This window comes from Rhinolophus ferrumequinum, chromosome 9 (genome assembly GCF_004115265.2).
Source record: "Rhinolophus ferrumequinum isolate MPI-CBG mRhiFer1 chromosome 9, mRhiFer1_v1.p, whole genome shotgun sequence".
Taxonomy (NCBI): domain Eukaryota; kingdom Metazoa; phylum Chordata; class Mammalia; order Chiroptera; family Rhinolophidae; genus Rhinolophus; species Rhinolophus ferrumequinum.
The window spans coordinates 16618445-16635247 of NC_046292.1; the positions used below are offsets into that span (position 1 = coordinate 16618445).

The 16803-nt window shown below is 52.0% G+C and overlaps 2 protein-coding genes across 2 annotated transcripts in view; one reads left to right on the forward strand and one right to left on the reverse strand.

Moving 5' to 3' along the window:
- Nucleotides 1–11939, forward strand: part of GRHL3 (grainyhead like transcription factor 3) — a 34394-nt gene extending 22455 nt beyond the window's left edge. The window contains exons 12-16 of the mRNA XM_033115670.1: nt 1528–1562; nt 2811–2899; nt 3749–3834; nt 6322–6386; nt 10462–11939. Coding sequence (XP_032971561.1) covers nt 1528–1562; nt 2811–2899; nt 3749–3834; nt 6322–6386; nt 10462–10576 — 390 coding nt within the window. The 3' untranslated portion in view covers nt 10577–11939. The remainder of the gene's footprint in view (nt 1–1527; nt 1563–2810; nt 2900–3748; nt 3835–6321; nt 6387–10461) is intronic.
- An 803-nt stretch (nt 11940–12742) lies between these two features.
- STPG1 (sperm tail PG-rich repeat containing 1) overlaps nt 12743–16803 on the reverse strand; it is a 41509-nt gene continuing 37448 nt past the window's right edge. The window contains 1 exon segment of the mRNA XM_033115671.1: nt 12743–15421. Coding sequence (XP_032971562.1) covers nt 15345–15421 — 77 coding nt within the window. The 3' untranslated portion in view covers nt 12743–15344.

Below are 16803 nucleotides of genomic sequence, written 5' to 3' on the forward strand. Positions count from 1 at the left end.
TATTGCATCCCAGGGAGTTTAGAAATGTATAAAAATGGTCACCTAACGTCAGTGAATTTTCTCCTCAAGAGAAGAATGTTCACGAGGAAATGGACTTGCTAGCGATCCAAATGTTCGTGCGTGGAGCATACACAGAGGGGGTTCTAGTACCGGAGCCCCAGATAGGATTGGGCCTCCTCCGAGGTCTGTGAGAGCTCGCTGTGCAGCAGGCTCTGGGTACAGCACTTTCTACTCATCCTCTCTTCTGACCCTCACTACGTTCCTATGAACTTGAGGCTATTATTCTCCCTGGATGTGTGGGGTGGAAATTGAGGCACAGATACCTCCCCACATTACACAGGAAGTGGCAGAGCCACACCCAGGCAGCCTGTCTTCAGAAACGGAGCCCTTTACCACCAGCTACTCCAGCTCTCAAGCCGGGAGCCATGGCCTGAGGAGCTTGGGCGTGCCAGGGGCGCTAGGCCCTTGACTGCCCTGCGTCCTTTCCCCTCACAGCCATCCTTTCAGGCACAGACTTGTTATCTCCATTTTCCAGACAAGGTCACATAACAAGTCAATGGCAGAATCAAGATCCTAGAGCCCGCCTACTAGTCTGCTTCCATGTTAAACAATTTGACGATTTCCTTCCATCGAGGTCATAGCTCACCACTGTGTAGGTGGAAATGTTTGCAGAAACAACCTTTGGTGTACAAGATAGATGATGGAGCTAAAAGAGCAGCCGATACTGATGTCACCCGTGACACACATTTAGAGCCCTTCCTATGGCAGCTGTCTTCCCTTCACTGCCCCAGAAGCACAGGAGGCTGCATTAACTCACTCTTTTTCCTCAACCAGAGGCTTCAACTTGGGAGATGACCTCTTAGGATTAAGGTCCCTGTGGCCAAGTTGACAGCTGATCCGGGGTGGGGGTGGGGGGTGGCGGGAGAGACACCAGTCTTTCCACATGTGAACTGTGGAGGGGGACACCCCGGGAAGTGGAAAGAGGGGAGAACGTGAGTCTGGAGTCTGCTTCCTGTTGGGCTCCTGCTGGATGTGTTACCCCAGCGGCTCTCTGCCCTCTTTGAGCCTCAGTGTCTCATCTTGTGGGCCTGGTGAAGACTGCACCAGACAGCAAGTGCCAGGCACACAGGAGGGTCAAGAAGAATGCCTGTTCCCCTCACCTCCTCTGCCTCCGCTCGGACACCTAGTCACCAGCTGCAGGGCAGTGTGTAGTGCCAGCCCTCTTGAGCGTGCTGGAGCTCAGGGGGGACTCGCTGATCCCGCCAACATTTCTCTAGCATCACCTGTGTGTCACTGAGTCCTTAATTCATCCAAGTTGGGCAGGATGCTTCCTTTGACTCAAGACCTCAGCTCACTTTAATGGTTCTTATCTGAGCAGAACAGGCTGAAAGGCACTGAAACTGCAACCCCCACCCCGACCCCCTACCCGCTCACCAAAATGTGTCCCTCTCAGAAAGCCTCCAACAGCGGAGGGCTCTCTCTCATCTTCCAGCATGTGATAGAAAATGTCTTTTCTCTTCATTGCAGGTAGTGTCCTCAGCGGGACATGGCAGTTCCAACAGGTACGGGGAGAAGCAGCCCAGGGCCTCACCACCCTGCCTTCTCTACCCCCCTTCACTATCTGCCCTTCCCTCTGCTGCCCCCCAAGCTGAGGGCGGGGCCCAGAGGAAGATGCCTGAGACTCTGCCCCCCACCCCCAACCTAGATTCATGCTCCTTTCGCACTGAAACTGCCTGGGTTTTTATGGGTTTGTTTTATGTGAAAAGTTGGCGAATCTCTGGCGAGACATCTGCTTGTAAAAAGGGAAAGAAAAAGCCTCGGAGATGGTGGTGCTGATTTGGAGCGTGAGGAGGGGAAGTTGTGCTGGAGGACTCAGGGGGATCAGCCCCTCCTCCCCTTACCCCCAACACACACTCCCCAGATGCCAAGAAGCATGGGAAGGGACCAGGGCCCCTTAGCCCTTCAGTCTAGCAAGGGCCTCCATGGCCCTGCCTTCCTCAGCCACAGTCCCTTCACGTTACTCAGTGCCAGCCCAGAAAACTGTCAGATGAGGAAAATGGCCTCGTGGGAATGAGACAGCTAGGAGAGGGCGGAATTGAAATGGAATCTTTGTAAGTGGGAAAGCACTTTATGAAGATCACTTGTTGTTGATATCAGTCTCTTCCTTATAAACGAGATACTTTTCATAAGGTGATTTCACACCACATTATGTCATTTATCCCCTCACAGCAGCCCCAGCTAGTCAGGTGAACAGGGGTTATTGGTCTACTTATGGATGAGGAAACTGAGGCTTAGAGAAGTGACGTGACTTACCCAAGGTCACAGCTATTGAGTAGCAGAGGCAGGCTGGAACCTTAGTCTGTCTTACTCCAAATCTGACAGCCCTCCCTCCGAGTCACTCACATCCGACCTGATTCTTTCAAAGAAGAATAATACTGAAACAGCAATAGTCCACATTTATCGAGGCCCTACTGTGTGTCATGCACTGTTCTAAAAGCAGTATGTGTTATCTCCTTCAGCCTCACAACTTTATGAAGTGTTGTTATTACTTTGTCACCCCATTTTATAGATGGGGACCCTGAGAGGCTAAGCGACTCACTTCGAGTCACCCAGCTAGTGAGTGACAGGGCTGAGATTTGAACCCAGGCAGTCCAACTCCAGAACATGCTACTCTAACCACTTTCCCACTGCTTTGTGCCTATTCTCATGGGGTTTTCTTCACCTCTGGGGCCCCTGGAGGACCAGCGGGATCCTTCGGACTCTGAGATTGCCCTGGGTTCCTGATGAGTCCCTCTCTGCCATCCCCACAGGCTGCCTCTGAAACGCACCTGCTTGCCCTTCGCTGATGAGTTCGAGCCTCTGCCCTCCAAACAGGCCAAGGAAGACGATCTTCAGAGAGGTAGCCTCCCATCTGTTTTGTTGTCCGCGCCCACCCCTAGCCTCTAGCCCCCCATAAGGCCTTCCCCAAAGCCTCAAACACCGCTCCTGGCCCAGGCAGCCCGAGCAGCACCCACCCCAGTACCTGCTCTGTGCCTCAGAGCTGGGGTTGGACCAAGACTTGAGGGTGGGGATGGGAGAAAAGAGGGCACCCAGAGTACTCGAAGAGTCATGGAGCTGGTTGGGCATCGTGGAGCAGCTGATAAAGGCAATAGGCTGGTTATGTTGGGCAAGGCTCCCCACTTTCTCTGATGGGGGTAGGAGCCGGGTGGGGTTTCCATAGCTGGCTTTCTGGCTTGGATACTCTAAATCTGTGACTTACTGGGGGAGAGGGACATGCCCGAACCTCTGCGGGCTGTAGCTGACCATCCGGGAGACACTGACCAGCAGCTAAGATCCAAAGTTTGCAGCAACCTTGACCTGAGCCTCGCACTGCACTGCACGTGGTGTTTCCAAATGTCATGTCATTAATTCCCACGGCAACTCTGTGAAACGGAGTGGGGCTGCCTCCAGTTTCCATTTGGATAAAATGAGGCTCAATGATGTTAAAACAACTTCTAAGTCACCCAGCTGGCAGGTGGGAGAGCGGGGATGCACACCCGCCCAGAGCCGCACAGCCTGAGCAAGTGCGTGGGACCTGCAGAGCCGTAGAGCGCTTCCCAGCTGGGTACAGAGATCCTCGGCAAGGCTTTGCCCTTTCTGCACAGATCAATCTTACGTGAAAAATACTTTTTAAGATTCCCCCATCCCCTGATGTATTCCCAGGCTCGCTTAGCCTCCTCCCACTAAAATTCACCCTTTCGCTTCTCAGTTCTGTTGTACGTGCGGAGGGAGACCGAGGAGGTGTTTGACGCGCTCATGCTGAAGACCCCGGACCTGAAAGGGCTACGGAATGCGGTAAGAGGCCTTGTGGACCTCCCCTTGCCCTAGCCAGACCCCCCGTTGCGCTCCTGGGCACACCATTCTTCACTCTTCACCACACAGTTCTGATTTCCCACAGGAAGGCTCTGGGAAGGAATATACTGGAAACTTTATGTCGTGGTGGCCCACCTATCCAACCCCATGGGGGGCGGGGGTGCTGCGGGCTGGCTGGTGGGGGTGTGCCTCTGTGATGTTATCTCCCAGCCAGAATCCTGGCTCCACCCTGAGAGTCGCATACATCATAAATCCTCCTTAATCTGATGGCTGCTGTCTGACAGGCCAGAGCTTTTTGTTGGCTTTGCAAACCTGTTTCTATTTTAATGGGAATGAAACCCAAAAAGGCCAGGCCCTAGAGATACTCTTTTTTCTTTCTCAGGGGGCCTCATTCCTGTAGCTTATAGTTGGCTGGGAGGGTGCTGGCCCGGGAGGCTGAAGGTAGTGTCTGGGCAAGGAGACCTCCCCAACCCCTCAAACACCAGAGAGCTGGTGAAACAGCCCCGAACAAAACCCACAGCAGCTTTGTGGCTCAGCTGAAAGCTTCACAAACACAGCCTCACCAGGGCTGCCTGCGCTGTGCTAAAAGGCCGAACCACTCAGAAAAGCCATGTGGTTCCAAGATCTTGGGCTGGGGAAGGAAAAAATAAATCACATCCTAACATTATCTACTTTTTGAAGACCTACTATGTGCCAGGCATTTTGTCAGGCATGCTGCATTTGCCAGCTCACCATATTCTCTTCACAGCCCTGACACGTGGGTACTATTATCTCCCTATTTCTCACGAGGAAACAGCCTCCCAGAGGGCGGGTGACTTGCCAAAGTTACTAGGAGTGACAGAGCTGGGATTCCAGCCCAAGTTCTCTCCACTCTGCTATGCTCTCCTGTTCTCTTTACTATCATCAGCCCTGCTTGGCACCAGCCCCAGGAAGTTGGGCTCCCAGAAGGTCATTAATGTCATTTGAATATAGACTCAGAATCTTTCTTTGGGTTGGAGAGTACCTTAAAGGGTCAGCTCCCCATGTGGTGCTTGAGCTCTCTCCCCAGTAGCTCTTCCCAGTGGGTACCCACTCCTGACTTGTATACTTCCAGGGATGGAGAGCTCATTACCTAATGGGGCAGCCTATGCTGGCCTTGTGCAACTTATGGTTAGAAAGTTCCTATGTCCTTGGTTCAATTGACTTGAGATTTTCCTGGTAGCTTCCAGTCACATCACCATTAAGATAAATAAGAATTTTTCTTGCCTAGAGGGATCTCTGTCAAAGCAGAGAATAACTGAGGAGCTGAACTTGATCCTTGTCCTAATAGGCCCAGCAAGGACAACCTCAGCCTGAAGCCCTTGGCCTGAGGGTCGCTGCTGCTTCAAGGCAGTCAATAATAAAGTAAACCACGACATTTGACTGAGCTCTCACCAGGGGCCAGGCACTGGGCTGGGTCCTTTACATAATCATCTCAATTCATGTGAGAACCACCTGTTGTATATCCCTCTATTATGCCCATTTTACAAATGAGGAAACTGAGGCTCAGCAGAGTAAGGTGACTTATTCAGAGTTCTGCAACTCCAGGTGTTGGAACAGGGACCAGACCAGTTCTGTCTGCCCCAGAGGAAACTTCAGGGGTCCTGGGGAGAAATGGCTGACTCTGGCTGTCTGAGTGCAGGCAGGTGGCTCACAGGTCTCTGAGCTGTCTGTACTTTCCTCATCTGTAGAACTAGCTCCAGCATTCTGGGATGTCGTGGGGGCAGGAAACTGGCTTCTAGGTGAAGCCTTGGGCACGTGCCTTATCTTCAAGTTCAGCATCCACACTTATCAAATTCAGTTAATTCCTGCTGGAAGGGGGAAATGTTTGGGTCACACACATCCCCCTCCCACCCCAACCCCGCCACGAAAGGGCAAGAGAGTCCCTACGGCTCCACTTATAAAATAATAACAATGGCCATTTATTGACCATTTATTTAGTACATAGCAGGAACTGTCCTGTTTCCTGTGGACCAGCTCATTTAATTGTTCCAGTTCATTTCATTGTCATCGTCTCCACGAGTAGTTAGCACAAAGTCAGCCCACTGGGGAAAGGGAAGCCCTTAGCCCTGGAACCATCCAAATGCCTGATGATGGGCAGGGTGGAGGGAAGTGGTGACGCCCTCTGGGATAGTTTATAGCTACGCTGTTTGTCAAGAGTTTGTGGTGATGTGGGAAGGCCTATAATATACAATGGTCAGTAAAACTATGTGACATATTAAAAATAGCTATACCCATGGCCAAATGACAGGAAAGAATCCACTCAGATGTTACTGGTGTTTATCTCTGGGAAACAGGATTATGGGTGACTGTCATTTTCTTCTCTGTATCTTTCCACACTGGGGATAGATTTTACTTTTGTAATTGGGAAGTTAAAAGTCACGGTAGAAAAGACTGGCATATACGTACGGTTTGGCAGCAGACAATGAATCGCCTATTGTTCTCTTCCAGATCTCTGAGAAGTATGGGTTTCCTGAAGAGAACATTTACAAAGTGTACAAGAAATGCAAGCGGGGGTAAGTGCCCAGTACAGCGCCGTCTCCCCTTCCCCGCACTCTGTCCCTTCCCCTCTACACTGTTAGCTCCGTGAGCTCCCAGCAGGTATGCTCGGGCAGGCCTTCTGCTCAGTGCTGAGCTGTGTTTGTACGTGTTCGTACTTTGGCTTCGTGGAGAGGATGAGGGGGTGTGGTACATGGAGAGCCCCCAGTCAGGCCAAGGTCATGTGCAGAGACCAGACATTCGTCACTGTTGGGACGGGAAAGACTGGGAGATAGGGGGAAGTGCGGGGCGATGTCAGAAGACGCAGTTTCAAGACCCAAGTCCACTGGGTAACCAAGTCATTTGATTATGATGATGATGGTGGTAAAGACTACCATTCACTTGACCACCTACTATGTGTCATATACTGCATTAAACATATCTCATTTAACCCTCACAGCCACACAGGTAGATACCATTACCTACACTTCATAGATAGGGAAACTGAGGCTCCGAAGTGATAAATGGCATTCAGGGCCAGGAGCAGCGGAGCAAAGGCTCGGAGGCAGAAGGGCCCAGTAGCATTGCTACCCGCTGAGTCAGGGGGCCCAGAAGGCCGTGGCTGGCCATGCCACGGGACAGGAGCTATGCTGGGGCGTGGTTTTGAGGGAGTCCCACTGGAGATGCTCCAGCCTCCTCTACCTTCAGGTCTGCATGAGGCAGGGAGAGGAGTAAAGCTTTACCCTCTGAAGGCCTGGCAGTGCCTGCCACCTACCATGGGCTCCTGGGGACTCATGCTAAGGACCGCAGCACGTTTTGTTATCTGCCCGGGAGATTCCTCGGTGGGGGGAGGTGGAGGGCCACATGGTGACTGCCCTCCTAGGCCTTGGCCCCCTGGTCAGAGCCAGTGAGCTGGGCCTCCGTAGCCCTTACTAACTAGGTCACTTCACAGCCTAGCGTGGGGCCCCTGCCATTCCCTGCCCAGAGGACCCAGGACCAGGGCTCTGGGAACACTCCCAGCCCCCTGCCCACAGCTCTGCCCCGATCCTCCTGCCCTGGACAGTCTAACTGCAGCTACACTTACCGGCCGCCCCGTCCCTGGAAGGTGCTCAGGCTTTGCCCCCTGGCTACTTTCTGTGGCCTTTCCTTTATATACTTTGCAAAGTGAAGCAAGTTTTGGACACAGACTGAGGCTCCTTCCAGTCAGGCCCAGGGACAGCCTCCTTCCTCACAGGCTCAGCCTTCCCTCCCTCCTGCCCTCCCTCCTCTGGTTCCCACCCAGCCTCCCATAGAAGGACGGGGTGGGGGGAAGGTGTCAGCCCTGCAGCCCCTGGGAAAAGATCCATTTGGTTTTGGTTGTATGAGTGTCTAGGGTTTTTTCTGTGTTTTTTTTTTTGCTTCCAAGTTTCGGTTTCAAACTGGGGCTCGCACACTCTCAGGAGCAAAATCTAACTCACAGCAGAGGGCAGGCTCTGCTTTGCCCAGACAAGCCTAGCTCTACTTCCCCTTCGGTGCCAGTGCCCACACCCCCTGGCTGCAGCCCCACCTGCAGCCAGCCTCCTTTGCAGATCCCACCACAGGCTGGGCTGAGGGGCTAGGAAATGCCTTTGTGTATGTTTTGGGGTGTGGGGAGGCAATGCATACAAGGACGCCCCAGCCCCACTGGCTGAGTTACAAGTCTTTCCCTTAAGCCCAGCTAGCTATTTAAACCATAATTATAATAACTCCCATGTTTGGGGCACTTCCTACATGCCAGGTGCTGGGCTAGCTAACTCGCAGGCTAACTCGTTGACCCTTGGAGTTTGGTATGATTATCTCTATGTCTACAGAGGAGGAAACTGAGGTTCTGAGTAGTCCCAGGCTCACAGTTAGTAAGTGGCAGAAGGAATCCCGGACTGTCTAAAGCCTCTGCACATACCCACTATTTTATCTTGCCTCCTGCTGTTCCTCTAACCGCTAAGCCATGTGCAAATACAAGCTGTGGCCAGGCCAGCCCCATAGCCCAGGGCATCACTCAGAGGCACCCCACACCCCATCCACACCCCCAACCATGGAAACCTCAGGCCTAGGATTGAGATGCCTAAATGAGAAGAGTCCCCAGAAAACCTCTTGGGAGAGGCCAGGCTCATTTGCCACCTCCCACAGAGGAAAAAGAAATTCTAGTCAGTGGCCTAGTTTATTTTCATTAGAACCCTCCCGAAGTCCTCTGCACAAAGGTAGATACAATCAGCTTTACAAGCACCACTGAATGCTTGAAAGATTAACAAATACATTGTTTTTGCTGGCAGCTGGCCAGGGGGTTCATGCGAACCAGGACAGAAGACAGCTAGAAGCTGGCAAGTGACATGAGGCCCACATTCTGGGACAGCGGTTCCTGACAAGCCCCTGCCTCGAGGGCCCAGTTGTCCTTGACCTCTGAGGGGAAGGGGTCCATGGGCCTCATGTGTCTGGGATCCCTTGTGCACAGGCGTGCACCTGGGCCCACTGGGAGGCCCTGCCTGGGAGGGCGAGGGAGGCAGTCTTCAAGTTCATGCATGTAGGCATTTAAACACGGTGCCTGGCACCTAGACGCACCCAATAAATGCCACTGTATGGAACAAACAAAACCCCGCGCTGACAAGGTGCCCCCCACTCTGCCCCAGCCTCGGTCTCCTGCAGCCCCAGGACAAAGATCCTTCTGTGCAATGAAGGAACTGCAAACAGGACCCGAGGAAGAGGAAGCGGGAGCCTATAATTAGACACTGGCAGTCAGCACCCAGTCTCAGAGCCTGAGCCCAGACCTCCTTCCAGAAAGCAGCAGCTGTTTGGTGCTGCAGCAGAGACAGCTAAATGTGGGCAGTAGGCTTTGGCTCACCGCTGTTTCCATTGTCTCTCCTGACCAGGGGATGGGGGGAGGGGACAAGGCTAGTACCTCCCCTGTGGAGTCCTCAGGGAAGCAGACACTACCTGCCAGGAAGTGTGGTCTGGGGTTCTCACCCCTCCACACACACACTCCTGCCCCACTTGAAGCAGTCTTGCCCTCATCTGAACTCTCCCCCAGCCCTGAATTTTGCCTTCCTTATATATGCCACTTCCTAACTTGTATTTACAGGTTTTTTGTTTTTTTCATTTTTTTTCCTTCTAAAAAACAATGATACAGTGGAAAGACAAGTCTGGATTCAAATCCTAGCGCAGCCATCTATTACCTGTGTGACCCCAGTTAAATGGCTTTACTTCTTTGAGATTCAGCTTCCCTATCTATGAACTAGAATAATAGGGTTATAATGATTTGTTCTCCCAGGCCCTACTAGACTGTAAACTCCTGGGGGACAGGACCTGGGATCTGTGTGTGGCCCCTAGGTTTTTTTGACTGATGGGACGGATGGATGAATGGATGGATGAATACTCAACTCCATTACAAAGGGAAAGCTGGCATGATCAGCTTGGGTCACATCTTCATGGGTCCTTCATCAGGGAAGCAGCTCCTAGAGGGGTGCCCTTTGGCATACACTCTGGCTTTGCCCCCCTGCAGAGGGCCACAGCCATGGTGGCTCCATCCTTCCCAGATTGGCCCAGGTCCTTTCCTGGAGAGTGTGGGGAGCGAGAAGGCCAAGCTCCTCGGGTCTATTGTACCATCCCTGCAATCTCAGCTTCAGCCCTGAGTGGGCTGGGTGGCACCTGCCTCTGGCTGAGGCAGGCACACCTGAGTGACACATCGCAGTCTCCTGTTGAACCCAAACCACACTGGTCCACCCACCACACCTGCTTTTGAACTCACACTCTGTACCTGAGTCCTCAGTCTGGCCTGGTGACTAAGGAGCACTGTGTCTCTCCCAAATCTCCATGTTAGTTGCTCAAAAGTGTCCACACTCGTGTGTTCCAGAAGAAGCAACCTGGCGCAGTAGGTGGGCATGATAACTGGCAGGCCTGGTTTTGAGTTGTGCCGTCCTCTGTAAAGTGGGACAGTGAACAACCCCCTTGCAGGTCAGGGAAGGTCAGAGAGAAAGTCCGTGAGGCACCTGAAATGGTGGAGGCACCTGATAGGCAGTAACCATCGCTATCATCCTTGTCCCTCTGAGGCCCTGAAAAGGCGGGGCCTCCCCCAGTCTAGCCACACCTCCTCTTGTCTTCCAGAATCTTGGTCAACATGGACAACAACATCATTCAGCATTACAGCAACCATGTCGCCTTCCTTCTGGACATGGGGGAGCTTGATGGCAAGATTCAGATCACCCTGAAGGAGCTGTAAGCTCCCCCGTGGTAAGCTCCGGGCAAGGAGCCAGCTGCAAAGTGGCCCCTCGCCACACACAACCTCTCCTCATGCCTCAGTGCTGTTACTTGAATGCCTTCCCTGAGAGACGAGGCCCTTGAGTCACAAACCCACAGATGCTAGGGCCAGGAAGGGACCTGGGAGATGTCCTGATCGGAAGCCCCATTTCATGCTTGAATCTACTCTCTGGACTCCTGCCAGTACCGGCCCAGCCAGAGACATTTCTTCCTCAAAAGCCCATTCTCTGCAGTCAGCCTTCAGGCTGCCTATCCAGCTGGTGGGGGCGGACCTGCTCTCCCAAAGCTGACTACTCTCCGGCTCCATTCTTGGTTATACCATCAACTTCAGACCAAGAATTTCTCCCCCTTTGCTCAGTGAACTTGAACACTCTTGATTTTCAGTGCAAATGACTTTTAAAAGACACTATGGGAGATACACTGTCTCTCTCACGGACTTCCTCCATGCCAGATGTAAATAATGGAGTTGATCAGCCAGAAGAACAAAGTGGATGCTGGATGCTGTGTAAACGACTGTACCACCATGCCTGCTCACTGTTGTACACATTTCTTACTTACAATTTTCATTTATGTTATATATATATATATATAAGTATATATTGTATATATATGCAACATTTTATATTTTTCATGGATACATTTTTATCATTTCAAAAAATGTGTATTTCACATTTCTTGGACTATTTTTTTAGCTGTTATTCAATTATGCATTTTGGATACTCCTATAGTATTTAGTAGTAAAATTCTGCCTATGTATAAACTTCAAATGCTACACTTGGTCCCTTTTGTGAAAGTGGTCCAGGAAGAGAGGGTGGGAGTAGACACACCTTGCTCCTTCTCTGTCCTGTGAGTGGTTTGCCCTGGACTGCAGAATGGTGCCAAGTGCTGGGCACTAGTGCGGACCACCTGGAGAGCCACAGAATCCCGATGCCCAGATCTCTGTCCAGCACGGTCCCACAGGCTGAGTGTTAGGACCTCAGCATCACTGACTGGACATGAAGAAGTCCTGGGAAGGGTCCAGGAGGTCCTCGCTGAACACCTCAATGCTGGGGCCAGTGTGCAGAGCCCAGGGCTGGGAGCCAGGGGACCTGAGTGCTTGTGCCAACTCAGTCACCTCACTCTTGGCTAAGTCATTTCCCCTGGAGCCTGCCCTTCCGGTTCAGAAACGATTGTGCCCAGCTCTTCTCAACGCGGTGGTCAATGACATCATGTTGGTGGAAGTATTTACACCACGGGAATTATTGACCAATGCTCCAAATGAAAGCCTTCCCCCCACCACCCGCCAGAGAACAAATCACAAATCACGCCTTCCTCTTTCTCTTCCATCATCTTTCTCTCCCTCCCTCTCTCCCACACCCTCTGCCATTTCACCATCACACGTCACCCTGGTCTGGCATCTAGGGTGATGTCACAGCAGCAGTGAGGCCTGGAGAGGGCGGAGCAAATCCAGGTCCTCCACAGGGTCCCCCGAGGAGCCTGAGGCCAGAGCAAGCATCAGCAATATGGATCCTGGCTTCAAAATGTTGATATTTTCTTCATTGTAGACTTTTTCCCTTTAATTGTTAAAACAACAGCAACAACATTGCATTTGAACTATGATTTATCTTGGCTTCTCTTAACTCTTGTGCCTGAGGCTAGTACCTCACGTGCCTAACCCGTCCTGACCCTGACTCCAGACAGGGCACTGGGAATTAGGACCATAGATGGACTGTCAGGGCTGGGAGGCCCTTAGGGACAGCCATGGTTTTCAAAACAAATTTATTTTTTTTTTAATTTTGGTTCAGTCAAAAGTTTACGAGAAACCCTAATGTGTAAATAGAGAAAAGCAGAGCTGCTATGACTGAAGTATGGGAGGAGACTCCAGGGCTGCCTGCTATCCCCTCACCCACACTGTGGTGGCCTTTGAGACCCACCAATGAACCCTAGGGATCTAAAGATGATGGTTACAAATGACCCGTGTGGACCATGCCCCTTATTTTATAGCCAAAGTAACCTAGGGCTAGAGGTGGTAGTATGCTGGTAAGCCAGGGAAAAAAGGAGGGAGGGAGGGAGGGTGGGAGGAAAGAAGGAAGCATGGAAGGAAGGAAGGAAGGAAGGAAGGAAGGAAGGAAGGAAGGAAGGAAGGAAGGAAGGAAGGAAGGAAGCAAAGAAGGAAGGAAGCAAAGAAGGAAGGAAGGAAAGAAGGAAGGAAGGCCAGATGAAGAGTTGAACAATTAAGTGTATTTTTAGACCCTTGCTACTCTTAAGTGTGGTCCATGGACCAGCAGCACACCACCACCTGGGAGTGTGTAAGAAATGCTTACACCTAAAAGTGATACAATGTTCTATGTCAATTACATCTCAATTTAAAAAAAAAAAGAAAGAAAAAGAAATGCAGACCCTCAGGCCCCATCCCCGACCCACAGAATCTGCCTCTTAACAAGCTCTCCAAGGGGTCTGCATGCACATTAACATTTGGAAAACACTTCATTAAACTCTCAGTGTATCCTAACCCTAACTAGACACATTACAATCACACTGAGGATGTGAATCAAAATACCAAGGCCCAGGCCCTACCTCAGATCAATTAAATCAGAACGTTGAGGGTCGGGCCTGGGCCTGGAATAGCTCCCAGGGGGATCCTAAGGTACAGGATAGCTGGGGCTTGAGAAGCACTGGGCTGGACGGCACTGGGAGCAGCCTGTCACATCCTAACGGAGGCTGGACACAGTCAAGACCCTCTGAGCTCAGGGCCTCCGCTCTAGTCATCGTCTTCTGTAGAACATGGACTCTGAATGGCCCAGAGCAGCCCTATAGTTCTCTTCTCAGACTCTCCTCCTTTCCTGATCCCACTTCAAGGGGGATCCTTCTGGAGAGACAGTCTTCACCTGCCAGTGCTCAACTCAACTGCCTTCTGGCCCCACCCCAGCCTCTGCCTGCAGTGACCCCAGGGCGGGCTGCTTCTAGCCCATTGGCCGGCTAAGGTCCCCCAGGGTAAGAAAGACCTATAAACCAACCCCTTGGTGTCTGGCCTCATTGTGAAGAGTCTGGGGTCAAAGAAAGGTACAGCTGCAAGTGTCCTCTTTGAAAGGGTTTTCCAGAATGTCTAGCACCCAAGTGGACAACTAATGGCCTGCAGAAGAGTTTCTTTAGCCCAAATAAAAAAATTTAAATTGAAATATGGTTGTAAACATCTCAAACCAAGAGATTTCACATTGTAAAGATTTCCCAGATTCTGTGAAAAATCTGCAGAGCTGGCAACAGTTACCTGGAGCCATGCTGGGTGCCCCGTTAGACAGGCAGCAGCCTCAGCTCCTGGAGCCCCCACCCCTGTCTCACCTGTTTCGCTCTATGCATTGTCTGCCCGCCCCTGGAAATGCTTGACCTGGAGCCCCCAGATTCTGATAAAACTCTTCACTTGGAGGAGAAGGTAAGTACCTGAGAGGACGGAAGCACAGGCGTCCTGCCTTTAGATCCCCTGCTCTTCCCCCAATGCTCCAGCCGCCTCCCGTCTGTCCCAAAGCAATGGAGCACTCACGGGAATGTGAGGGTCACCAAAAGGCCAGCTCTTGTGAGAAGCAAGAATTCAGTTTAATTGGGTATGTTATTCCGTCCCTTTGTCTCATCCGCCACTTCCTAAATGGACAATCAGCGGCCAGATCTGACCTGAAGGCCCAGGATGTAACTTTCCCAGAGAAAAGTCAAAGGAGGGAGCACACGGGATGTGAGAGGCCTTATGGATGAGGGGAAGAGAGGGGAGCCTGAGCTGGAGAGTTCCACTTACAAATGTGAAAGACAAAGTCAGTATCTGCAGAGGGAGGGGACGTGTGGTTACTTCTGTTTCCTCCTAGTTCTTTGGGAATCTTTTTCTCCTGCTGAGGGGAAACACTTGGGCATGCCAGACAAGGTCCATTAAAGATTGTGTCAAACTTGAGCAGGAGGTCGGGGAGGGGACGCAGACCGGCCTGGGGGAAGGGAGAGGTTGAGGGAAAGTAAGAACCTGAAGGCTCTGGGGGTTGTGTGGCTTCTGTGCCCTCCAGAACATGTGTCCAGGGCTCTGGCCCTAGCAGGCTGCTGCCCACATCTGCTGCTGAATACAGGATCAATCAACGGATGTGGCACCTCTCCTGAAGGTGGGTAATGAGTACAGGTGCCCACAGTGACTGGCTGCCATGCTTTTCCTGAGGGTGAGATGCGAAGGCGTACCTGGGGTCAAGGGACCCAGGCAACCCCCCTGTGTCTCCGTCACAAGCGCCTCTGGGCCTTCGCAGCTCCTGGAACTCCCGGAAGAGTCTTGAAGCCGAGGCCAGAGGGACTGGACATGGCTGGGCCACAGCCCTGTGATGTCCACCCTGCAGGTGCACTCTGGGCCCTGAGCCCTGGCTTAGCATCAGGCTCCCAGGCAGGACACTACCCTCGGCTGCCTTTTCCCTGGAGTCGGGACTTCAGGAGCCTCTGGTGTCTGAGAGGAGGTGTGCAGAAGCCAGGCTGAACAGGTGCGTGGCGAAGCTACTGAGGGAGGCTCTGTGCACGTTTCATTTCCACTCAGGAAACCACTGGCATCAGTGGGGAACGGGGTCCAGTACTCAGGAGGCAGCTCAAGACAAATGCAGCAGCCCAGTTGTAACAGCAGACGGGGGGCGGGGGGGGGCAGAGCTGTCACACACAAAGTACGCATTCTCTGAATGAACGCTCTGGGGACCCTAGGTCGGGCAGCCAGTGGCCAGGGCTCTCCCCACGCCCCTGTGAGATCACAACACGGGGATCCACTTCTTGTCCTCATTGTAAAGAAAAGACTGCTTTCCAGGAAATTCCGGATTGTACGAGGCTGTGAGAAAACAGAGAGGCAGTATTAAGGGAGAAAAGGGCAGTGGCTTGAGTCTCCTTTGTCCTACAACAGAGCTGGCAAAGCCAGTGGGACCCCTGTCCCAGCCCCTGTATCTTACAAGTGGGGAGACAGAGAGAGCAAGGCACTGGCCCAAGTTTATCTGGCTCTTAACTGTCTAAGGTAGGACTCGAACTCTGGCTTCCCACCTTCTTTAACTCCTTTTAACTTCTTTAACAGAAGTTACAAAAGAGTTTTCTATGAAATTTGAAAAAAAATATATTGAGTAAAGCAACACTATTAAAGAAGCAAGGTCAGCCTGGTGGGGTTTTGTTTTGATTTAGTTGAGAAATTTCTAGAAAAATGAAAGCTGCGACACTGCAGGTTCTCTAGGAGACCAGCAGCTGGGGACCACACAGGGCTTGGGAACCACAACCCCGGGGTGAACAGAAACTTTCATATTGATGCTGATTTGGTGGATAAAGGGTTGTGCATGACCTCTGTTGGTTACCTGGGAAGCTGCTGATGGGATCACATGGCAGGCCAGTAGATCTGCACCCACTGGAAGCCAAGGAGGCAGATGTTTGCATGTGCTCATGCCCCGGAGGCCGCTCAGAGAAGGAAGCCCACCTTGGCCTAGGTGATCCTAGGAGCATGAACTGGCCTCACCTGTGCACAAGGTGCCTTGCACCACACAGCACAGAGAAGACACAGAGAAAGCTCCTAGAGGACCGGGCCAGACAGGGTCAAACAAAGGTCCCCGCTGGTCCCCAGGCCTTCTGTGACCACCCACCAGAGCTCACCACTCAGATGGAGCGTTAGTACATTTGCTGAACCAAACTCTGCCTGGACTGACCAGATGAACTCAAGGTCAAACCTCCACGGTCTTGCTGGCTGGATTACATTTCCAAGGCTGAAGCTACGAGAATGACTTTCTCCCTGTCCTGTGTACCACACATACTACTCACCTGTGTTTTTGGAGTGGAAAGTGTCTCCCCCACCTACTGACGCCTCTGGGGACAAGCGCCAGGCCTAAGTCATCTTTGCCTTCCCAAAAAGCGAGCAGCATCCGAGCTCATTGAAAGACTGAATTTAACAGACCTGGCTGCTGCCTCAGCTCCTCCTTCCTCCTCCCAGGCCACCTGCCCACCAGCATGCCTGTTAGTCCCCAGTTCCACCAGGTCTGGCCAATGTCAGGTGGTGGTAAATAGCTAAGGGGCTCTAGAGAGCTACAAATAGGTCAGGGGGTACAGAGACCAACCATCAATGAGTCTCTCATGCTAGCAGCCCTCAGGTAGATCCCAGAGGCAACAGGGTACCACTGCTGAAGCTCACCTGTGCAAAGGAAGTGGAATTAGACAGACAGCTTAAAAGAGCTGCCCAGT